The sequence below is a fragment of the Propithecus coquereli genome, unplaced genomic scaffold (assembly GCF_000956105.1).
Source record: "Propithecus coquereli isolate 6110/MARCELLA unplaced genomic scaffold, Pcoq_1.0 Scaffold119, whole genome shotgun sequence".
NCBI classification, from domain to species: domain Eukaryota; kingdom Metazoa; phylum Chordata; class Mammalia; order Primates; family Indriidae; genus Propithecus; species Propithecus coquereli.
The window spans coordinates 2,934,945-2,945,494 of NW_012135969.1; the positions used below are offsets into that span (position 1 = coordinate 2,934,945).

General features: G+C 51.3%; 1 protein-coding gene across 1 annotated transcript; it reads left to right on the forward strand.

Moving 5' to 3' along the window:
• Positions 1-554: 554 nt before the first annotated feature.
• Positions 555-5,681, forward strand: LOC105823250 (keratin, type I cuticular Ha7-like). The gene is made up of 7 exons (XM_012660387.1): positions 555-983; positions 1,938-2,020; positions 3,029-3,185; positions 3,481-3,642; positions 3,728-3,853; positions 4,634-4,854; positions 5,570-5,681. Exons 1-7 carry the CDS (start codon positions 555-557, stop codon positions 5,679-5,681), a joined length of 1,290 nt encoding a protein of 429 aa, XP_012515841.1.
• The last annotated feature ends 4,869 nt before the right edge of the window (positions 5,682-10,550 follow it).

The following is a 10,550-nucleotide window of genomic DNA, read 5'->3' on the forward strand; positions in this document are numbered from 1 at the left end:
CCCTCACAAGGAGGTCTAGCTCTGTGTTTGTCCCACACTGGCCATTCCTTAAATATCTATCGAAATAAATAAATCCTGGTTTTCCCCTTTCCTCCCTGTGCCTAATTGACTAATATTTTAGACTTTGCCACAATGGGAACATTTCGAGGTAGGAAAAGAATACAGGAGTGAGAGATCTTTGAGGAAATTTTAGGAGTCTTTCGTTCTTGATTATTTCACAGACATAAGCTGACAGAAGGGGAAAGAATTCACAGCCACAGAAAGTGGGCTGCTTGAAGAAGACCTCATTTCTGTTCCTAGGACCCTGCAGTGACGGGAAGCATCATGTATGGGTTAAGGCCTCTTTCATGAGCTCATTAACTCTTTATAGGAAACAAAAATCACTGACTAATAGAGCGATTGTATAGCAATAGACATAAATATTCATGAGGAAAACACCAGTTTTCTTGCATCAACACCCACTAAAGCCTATATAAGGTCTGCAGGAGAAGGAAGGTTTTGGCTTCTAGCAAATTCAACTGTGGGCAAAGCAGGAGTTATTGCCTGTTAGCGCCATGACTTCTGACCGCTGCGGCTCCCTCCTGGTTGGGCAGGTTCCTGAAGCCAAGGCTGCCTCCCTGTGCCTCTCGGCCAACCTGGCACACGCCAACCGAGTGCGTGTGGGGTCCACCCCTCTGGGCCGACCCAGCCTCTGCCTGCCCCCCACCTGCCACGCTGCTTGTCCCTTACCGGGGACCTGCCACATTCCCGGCAACATCGGAATCTGTGGGGCCTACGGCGAAGGCAGCCTGAATGGCCACGAGAAGGAGACCATGCAGTTCCTGAACGACCGCCTGGCCAACTACCTGGAGAAGGTGCGTCAGCTGGAGCGGGACAACGCGGAGCTGGAGGCCAAACTCCGCGAGTGGACCAGATGCCACGAGTCCAGCGTGTGCCCGGACTACCAGTCCTACTTCCGCACCATCGAGGAGCTCCAGCAGAAGGTGAGGCTGTAAATAGAGTTTCACTGGTTCATGGCCATGCTCACTCATGTATGTATTGTCTATGGCAGACCGTATGGTCTGCAAAGCCTAAAATATTTCCTATCTGACCTTTTATAGAAAAATATTACTGACTCGATCAGCAGTGGATTTTTTTTTGAACTGTGGGAAGAGAATCTCTTGAGTGCAGACAGATGGGAATGTGTAAAGGATGAGATGTAGAATTTGTCTCCCAGGATGCCAAGTTTATGCTTACTTAGTTTTAGCACTTACAAGTCCTAAATTACAGTTATGAAAACAGTGCTAATTTCAGGAAAGCAGCCTAACTTCCATGCAGCACATGGGGAGGGAAGTATTTTCTGACGTCCTTGATAAGCCAGTGTCCATCTGTCCAGCAGTGCCAGCCTCCTGTGCATATCTGCGTTCCCCTTTGAGTATCCAGTCAATGCTTCTGAAGAGCCTACATCTTAGTTTTGGGGTCAGGAAGACAAAGAATGTCAAAATAGGGGCCATAGACACCTGGCTAGATGCAGAGAAGACCTTTGGGGAGGTTGGGCAACCAGAGTAAGGAAGTTCTTATTTCGAATGCGTTGCACTTTATCTAAGACATTCATAGCCAGTCCAGTCCATTGTTCTGTGGCCTAGATTCCAGGGCTTCTTGTTTATATTGGGCTAAGCATCACATCTGGCGAAATCAAATCAAATCTTTCTTATATGTCCAGTTGGTTCTACCTTCCATCTCCCGGTTCCTCCGACTCCATGCCTTCACCTTTTGCCAAGAACCCTCTTGCACATCCTCCTTCTGCACCACGAAAGCATCTCATACACGTCTGTGAGTCTGTGTTGTCTAAGGGGATGTTGTAGTTTGAATCTCAGCCAGTGGAACTTCCTCCGAGCCAAGGCTACAGATGGCTCTGAGAACAGTAAACCATCCGCTGAGCCTGCTTTCTCCCCCAGATCCTGTGCCTCAAATCTGAGAACAACAGGCTGGTCGTGCAAATAGACAATGCCAAGCTGGCCGCAGACGACTTCAGGACCAAGTGAGTTGGGGTTGGACAGGGAGGGGGAGAAGCCAGGTGCCCACCTTGGTGTATTCTCTCTTGTGCGGCACCAGGTTGTAATCGATCAAGACCCCGACCCAACGGTAGTAACAGCAGAAGGAAACAAAGGGCATTTAGCCCAAGATCTTGAAAAAACATTTGCTTTCCAGTTGTTTAGCTTTTATAGTTTACGACATGCCCTAGAAGGCATTATCCACCTGATGCTATTGAAAGAAACTCGTGCAGCAGGCAGGCAGGCACAGCATCCCTTAGCAGGTGAGGACATTGTGGCTCAGAGTGTGGAAGTGACTTGCCAGAAGCCACGGGGCTACTGCGTGCCAGAACTGGGACTTGGCCTAAATTTCTTACCAAATTTTCCTACACGAGGCCACTTCCTACAAAACTTTGCTGCCTCTAAAAGGTTACGCCTCCATGCTGCAGCTCGACTAATTTGTGAGTGCTACTGATGCCTGACGGAGATCTTGCTCCACAGCCTGAAATGGGGGCACGTGAAGGCCAAAGGGTTTACACCCTGGGCACAGGAAAGGGCGCTATGTTTTATTGCTCTTCTTCAGGGCACTGTGGAAGCCTCACTATCTAGAGTGAAGAAAGCATTTCCTTCCTCTCACTCTGGCAACGTGGCTTCTACTCTAAGAGAGAATCCAGGGTCCCTCTCAGTAGGGGCCTGGAAGAGGCCACACTGCACTGATCACACCGTGTTGCCATTGCCTGGTTACGTTGCCACCTCCCTTTTGGGCCATCAGCCTGCAAGGGCAGGTGCTGGCTGTGTGTCCATCATGGTACCAGCTGCTCTGCCTGGTTTATCATAGGTGCTCACTGTTGACTGAGTGGGGAACGTCCTGCTGCTTTCTAGGCCCTGAGCACACTGCACAGGGGAGGCCAGCTGAGACTCGGACTGCAAAGGGCAGGCAGTGGGATTATGGCTGAGTGTGTGCTGGGGCCCCTTCCTGCTCTCTCACTCTGCCTCCCGCACCTGCCCCGTTACAGGTATGAGACGGAGCGCTCGCTGCACCAGCTGGTGGAGGCCGATGTTTGTGGCCTGCGCAAGATGCTGGACAACCTCACCCTGGCCAAGTGTGACCTGGAGGCCCAGCTGGAGTCCCTGAAGGAAGAGCTGCTCTGTCTCAAGAAGAACCATGAACAGGTACGGGACACTTGGTGTGATGTCATGAGACATTCTAGGGTGAACTCGGGCTCATTTCGGGGGAGAAATGAGGCTTCCTCCTGTCCAGGTGGAAGCTGTGGCGTGAGCTCTGGCATTCAGGGAGAGGTTGCTCTTCATGTAAAGCCTCTGGAAACTGCTGGGCTGGTGCAGGCAGCGGCTCACCTTCAGAGGAGCACAGGGAAGTGGCTGGGGAGGACAGGCTGTGGGAGCTGAGGCTCTGGGTGCAGGGCAGTGGGGACTCCACGAGTGCTTCATCCTCCTCCAATGCCCATAGGAAGCCCAGATTCTGAGGTGTCAGCTGGGGGACAAGCTCCGGATTGAGCTGGACACGGAGTCCCCCACAGACCTGAGCAGGGTGCTGGGGGAGATGCGGTGCCAGTACGAGGCCATGGTGGAGACCAACCGCCAGGATGTGGAGCAGTGGTTCCAAGCCCAGGTGAGGGCGGGGTGCCCAGCAGCAGGGACTCGGCTTTTGTTCTGGGTCAGTGAGCTGACTGTGTCTTTACCCCACTGTGCTCCAGTCTGAAGGCATCAGCCTGCAGGCCATGTCCTGCTCCGAGGAGCTGCAGTGCTGCCAGTCGGAGATCTTGGAGCTGAGACGCTCAGTGAACGCCCTGGAGGTGGAGCTACAGGCGCAGCACGCGCTGGTGAGTCCTGCGCATGCGTGGGTGACACAGCTTGGCTCCATTTCCCATGAGTGGTTCCCATGGGTCAGTACAGGCCTCACTTAAACGCCCACCAGTGACACAGCTTAAACCTAGCCTTTGTCTCATTTGGAAGAACTTTCTCATAGATGTGGGTGCTGAGTGAATGAACACTAACCAGGCTGAGGGGGCTCTGCAAGCTTATCTTTTTGTTTTTTTTTTTTGAGGCAGGGTCTCGCTCTGTCTCCCTGGCTAGAGTACAGTGGCATCATCATAGCTCACAGCAACCTCAAATTCCTGGGCTCAAGCAATCCTCCTGCCTCAGCCTCCCAAGTAGCTGGGACTACAGGCATGTACCACCATGCCTGGCTAGTATTTTCTATTTTTAGTAGAGACAGGATCTCACTCTTGCTCAGGCTGGTCTTGAACACTTGAGCTGAAGTGATCCTCCTGCTTTGGCTTCCCAGAGTGCTAGGATTACAGACGTGAGCCACTATGGGCATAGTGGACTATGCAGACTACAGACTATGCAAACTTGCAGACTACTCTGCAAGTTTATCTTAAAGGTCTACGATGAAGAGCAACAGCACAGTGTTACTTCTTTCGGCTGAAGACTGCTAAAGGGAGTGCATTGCTCTCCGGACCCAGCAATGTCTTGGGGTGTCATGGCCTCACCGAAGAAGTTGAGAGCAGGGATCCATGATTTTTTTTTTTTGTCCTCAGATCCTTATGACATAGGACCCATGATTTTTAACCTGCTTCTGCCTTTCCGTGGTACTGCAGAAGGACTGCCTGCAGAACTCCCTGTGCGAGGCCGAGGACCGCTACGGCACCGAGCTGGCCCAGATGCAGAGCCTCATCAGCAACGTGGAGGAGCAGCTGTCCGAGATCCGGGCCGACCTGGAGCGGCAGAACCAGGAGTACCAGGTGCTGCTGGACGTCAAGGCCCGGCTGGAGTGTGAGATCAACACGTACCGGAACCTTCTAGAGAGCGAGGACTGCAAGTACGCACCCTCTTGTTGTCTGTATCAACACCATGTGCAAAAGCAGACACCTTTTATTGAGAATGACCTAAAAGGAGCCCTGGAGGCCAGCTGGGGGTGGCATTGCAGACCCCATCTTTGGGGACAAACTTGCTACCCAGTAGTTCTGGTGAGCTTACATCTGCCCGGACACAGGTGAGGGTGTGCAGGAGTTTTCACCTCACCGTGTTTGTTTTGCTGACCCCGTTGCACCCCCAACTGCTGGTCACTCCCTCAGGGAGCTAAAATACTGACTTTCAGTGGACTTAGTACATTAGCGTGTTCACTAAGTTCTCTCTGGAAGAAGTATTATAGTAACAGCTGGGAGCATGTATGCCCACTCTTCCAGCTTAGTTCCACAGTAGCTCTGTGAAAAGGGTAAGATGATAACACAGCCCTTTAGGCAATAAGGGACGCGATTAGGGACTCTGTTTAAATTAAGAGAGTGGCTGAGGCCTGGCTGGTTCGTGTTCTGCCTTTCTCTCTGCCATGTTCCTTCCATAGGGGAGGTGGCCCTGGCCTTGCACACAGGTACCCTGAGCTCTGGCCCAGCTCCGGGCAAGTCACTGCTTCTTTTAGGCTTAGAGGGATATCTAAGGTCGAAAATTCTCTTTTGCTCTCAAATTCTAAAGTGTCTATATACTTCTTTCACACGCTTCTCACACCAGTGTTTCAAACACTGTTTTTTTCTCCGCAGACTCCCCTGCAACCCGTGTGCGACCCCAGCCTTCAGCATCCCCTGTCCAGCCCCTGTAGCCCGTAGCCCCTGCTCTCGGGCCTCCTGTGGGCCTTGCTCCTTGACTGGCTGATGACCGGCTCCTGGGCCCGCTCTGCAGGCCTGCTACCCCACGCCTGCCGGGCGGGAGACCGAGGGAGGCAGCGCCTCTCTGTGGATGGGATTCTGAGCTCTGCAGCTCAAGCCCTGCTCCTGGATTTGTGCATCCTCCCTTCAGGGTGTCTTGAGTGCTCCTTTTTTCCTATTCCGTTGCCTCCTGCCCTGAGATGCGGCAGGCAATCTTGTTTTTATTTTGCTAATAAACTTTGCTTCTGCAGCACCACGAGCCCAGGGCCTGCGGGTGTCAGTTTCTCCATCCCATGCTGAGAGCCTTGCTGGGTGCTCTGGGAGCCAGCTGCTCCTGTGCAAGCAGGGGCTGTGCCTCACTCCCCGGAAGGGTTCTGAGAGATGGCGAAGCCAGTGAAGACCGGGTTAAGCATGAGACTGCAGCAACGTGGCACAGAGGAGAGACACCCAGCCCTTGAGCTAACCAAGCCTATTTGGAGCCAGGTTCACAGAGCTTTCAAAATACAGATGCTAAGTCAAACTTCCCTTTTATCTGGATGAAGCCGCCTGGTCCTCATGCAAAGGAAAAGCTCAAGTCAGAGGTCTGCTGGCTCCCCAGTCCCCTCTGACCCCGGAAAACCCTGCGTAAGTTAAGCTTTTGTGATGGCCCGACATGAGCACAGCACTGTTCTGGGCTCTGCAGACATGTGACACAGGTCCCCACAACAACCCGGCAGAGAGGGAGTGGCTGTTCATATTCTCAGCTGGTGGCTGAGTCGAGACTTGAAGCCCCAGTCTCTTTGAACCAGATCCAAAGCCCATTCTTTGGAAGCTTTGAAGGGGAAAACATTAAACATAAGAAAGTTTATGGCAGTGGTTCTCAAAGTGTGGTCCTCCAACCAGTAGCACTGGCCTCCCCTGGGGACTTGCTGGAAATGAAGTTCTTGAGTGCCACCCCAGCCTTTCTGAATCAGTATTCTGTTTTCTAGAGGCTTCTAGGTGACTCTGATGTAGGCTCAAGTTCGAGAATGAGCGGGCTGGAGGTATATTTGGGGAATGAGCCCCTGACTGGCCAGACACTCCACAGAAGGGTCCCGTGGGTGAGGATCCCTCATACCATTGAGACAGGGCCTTTTCCTGGCATGTTGCAAAACTCCGACAACGTTAAATGATGTTACTTGCTGTGCCTGTCAGACTATCACTCTAGAAAGGCCCAAACAAGCTGACCCACCCAAACTCCGAGACAAGCTCCACCAGTGAGTCCCTCTGGCCACTGTCCAGCTTGGAATTTTCAGGCAATAGACACATGACCCACCCATGGCTGAGGACCGGCACATCTCCAGAATTCAGCGTCATAGATGGCCAGAGATGAGGAGCAGTGAGTTCCCCATCACTGGAGACATTCAAGCAGAGGCTTCATATCCATCTGGCAGGGATGTTGAGAGGAGCTCTCACCCATCTGATGGGGCTCGTTGTAATGGCTCTAGAGGGTCTTCCAGCCCCCAAACTCTGTGACTCCTGCATTCTAGGTGTTATTCGTCAGTGAAACCACAAGTGTTAAAGTGGAGCCACTAAACCTACTCTAGGAGCTGGTTTTTGTCTTTCCTCTCTGCTCTGTGAACCCTCCGAATTGTAATAGCTTGCTGAGAAATTTACAAGTACAGTTGATGGTGGTTTAATCCAGCCCATCCTGGTGTGGGGCTATGGTGCAGGAGTGACCACAGTCCCCAGCCCAAAGGGTGGAGAGGGTTTGAGAAAGAATCTGGTTTCTCTGTCTCCAGCTGCTCTCGAGCCCAGAATACTACCTGTTGGCTGCTGTCTATGTGGACAGGACTGATTTGCTTGGGTGGCATCAGGACTTCCATCACAGGGAGCTCAGAAAGGGTCAGAGGCTGCTGCACCCTCCCCTCCTCTCTGCTGTGCCCTTTTTCCCAAGTGGTGGAGCTGCTGGGCACAGGTGACACACCCCGTAGGCACCTACCCAAGAGTAGGTCTCAATAAGAAAGAGTGATCTTGGTTAGTCTTAATTTAGCACCTGGCCCAGTCACCCTCACCTCCTCCTTTGTACTTAAATAGCTTCCTTCATCCAACAAGTTCAAAGCTGTCTCACAAAATAAAGCCACTTATTCTTGCACCATGACAGCGTGGGCAAGCATTGTCCTTCCCCTTTCAGGGAGAGAGAGAGAAGGTGAGTCATTCAATGCTTGAGGGTTCCTTCTGGGGACATGAAGTGAGTCAGTGGGGCCCCAGGATGGTTGACCTGTGTTTCTTAAGTTCACATCCAATGCCCTGGCTGTCATTTATAATGAAAAGATTAGCTTTGATGAGACACTGTATGTATGTGTGTGTGTGTGTGAAGTGGTTTGGGCTTTTGGGAAAAAATGCCGGGCAGAGGGGATTATTATGCTCGGGGTGTGTGTGTGTGTGTGTGTGTGTGCACGCAAGCACGTGCATGTGTACGAGGAGCTTTCCGGGAAACCAAACAGCCCGTCATTACCACCATTACCACCACCAGAATCATTATCATTGTCATCATCATCATCATATATCTCCATCATCATCATCATCATCATTGTCATAGAAGTGTACGTCCATTGAGCTCTTACAATGAGCTAAATTATAGATATGTTTATATGCATAAACTCGTTTAATCCTTACAGCAATCCCAGAAAGTCAATGCTATTGTTTCCCCATTTTGCAGATGAGGAGCCAAGGCTCAGAGAGGTTAAGTAACACCCTCAAGGTCGCACAGCTACTCGGTGGTGAAGCCAGGATTTAGATCCTGGCAGTCTGCCTCCAGCAACTCTGTTCTTAACCACTGTGCTTTACAGAGGCCAAGTCTCAGATTTTGTCATCAGCAGGATGACAGAGTCATAATGACTCCATTGTTTTGATTCCTTTCCTTGAAGGAAATGAGAATGTTTATGTTAGAGGAACCGTTTCTGAGAATTTAGGCCACAAAGAGTGGTGCCAGGCATGAAAGTTCTGTGGTATCTCACGGTAACTTGAAGTCTGAGGCCCCTGGCAATGTTAATGACTGGAAATCAGCAAAGCAGCTCAATCCACCCCCTGCCATTGCTAAAGCCTCTTCCCTATTGAGGAAGAGGGGGAGAGAAGTAGACTCCGTTATAGATGTTCATCGTTTACCACTGACGGAGCACTTGCATGCGTGTTATCCAGTTTGAGCCCCCACACCACCTGGACAGGGGCAGATTGTAGTCCCCATGTGCCGTGGGAGGGGTCCAGGCATAGGGAAGTGGGAAGACCCCTCCATGGCCTGTCAGCAGGAGCCGGGCAGCTCCAGCCGCTCAAGCCCAGTCCTCCCGCTTCCGGTCGCTCTGTTGCGCTTTCCCTGCACCCAGCTGCCAGGGTGGAGGCGCATCCGGATAAAACTTCACATTCACACCGCTCTAAGTGCTGGCATGGATTGTGCAGGGAAAGCCATGTCAGGGTCTGGGCTGTCCCTGAGGACGACCTTCCTGGTGCTGTCTCCCATCCTGCAGTGTCCTCCCCAGCCAACCTCAACATTTCAGGCCGAGCTTCTGGCCTGTGGCCATCTCCTGGCCTCCGTCAGGGGAAACTCCCCCTTTATGCTGGTTATGTACCCAAACATCCCTGCCTCCCTTTACCCTCATGCCCCTGGTTCTTGGACATCCTCTGTAACCTGCCTCAGCATTCACATTGGCCTCCAAAGCCCTCCACCCCCCGGGAGGTGTCTGGTTTTGAAGGTGGCGTCGCTATGCCTGCCCAGCCGCAGGTGCACACGCTACCTCCATTTCTCCCTTTCCTGTGTCCTCTTTCAAATTCGCTTGAGTTACCATTGTCTCTTTCCTTTTTCTACCCCACATCGTGTCCCTGGAATGGTTTTCACATTGCACCTGCCCAAAGCCGCTTTCCCTTGCTCTGAAGCTCACTCCGACACCTACGGATCCCACGGGATGCCCCAGGGCGGAAGCGATGGGCCGTGCCCACCGCCCATCCTGTGGTCTCCAAAGCAACAAGAACCAAATATCGAAATAGCTGATCTCTAGGCTTGGTTGAAGAAAAGATTCTTAAACGGATTAAGATTCTAATGAGATCAGTTCTTTGAATCCTGCCTATGAGTCACCCAGAGAGCGGAGCACAAATAAATCTCCTTCAGGTCACAGGTAAATAGTCTGAAATGGCTTCATCCCTTCCCCTCGTGGCTGAGAAGCACGGACTGGATTGACACGGCCCGACTGCAATTTGGGGCAGGAGTTCAGGTGTGGGAAGAAGTGGGGGAGGAGGGAGGGGAAGGAATTTTGGGAGGTACAGATCCCAATTATATTACATTATGCTGGCTGTGGACCTGTCTTCTCAGCAGCTCTAACAGCTCCTGGAGGGCAGGGGCATGTCACACCGCCCTCCCCACCATGTCCCCTGCCCCTGGGACTGTGCCAAATGCAAAGCATATGTTCCAACAATTGCTGCCTTCATGTCTTATGTGTAGTTTTCTAATTACATTGAATACAAACATATTTCCAAATGTCCATCTCACATCTTCTAAATATCTCATCTCCTTACCTTCCGGCTATTTCTTACATATTTTGGGGACCCATAGTAGCCTGAGTTTTCCATAAAAATATAATCCTTTACCAGAACTATGACTCTGTTTCAGTTTAGTCCTGTGCCGCATAGAGAAGCCGTCTAACAAATGAGTTTTGAATTAAATTGAACAAAATAAACAATGTGGGTTTGATAATCCAATGACTGTTCAATTTCTCTTTGAATGAATAAAATTTGCAAATATTCCAATTAGGAAATCAAGAGATACATGAAGTCTACTCCCAACCTGTGTGAGGTCATAGGGACCTTACTGTCCTGGGGGGGGTTCCCATTTACTCCATGAATTCAAGAAGCAAATTCACTCAAGCCT

Excerpts from the sequence above, each read along its gene's own strand:
- LOC105823250 (XM_012660387.1), top strand. The coding sequence starts at position 555 with ATGACTTCTGACCGCTGCGGCTCCCTCCTGGTTGGGCAGGTTCCTGAA. Across the intron at positions 2,021-3,028 it reads GCAGACGACTTCAGGACCAA|GTATGAGACGGAGCGCTCGC; the intron begins GTGAGTTGGGGT and ends GCCCCGTTACAG. Across the intron at positions 3,854-4,633 it reads TACAGGCGCAGCACGCGCTG|AAGGACTGCCTGCAGAACTC; the intron begins GTGAGTCCTGCG and ends GTGGTACTGCAG.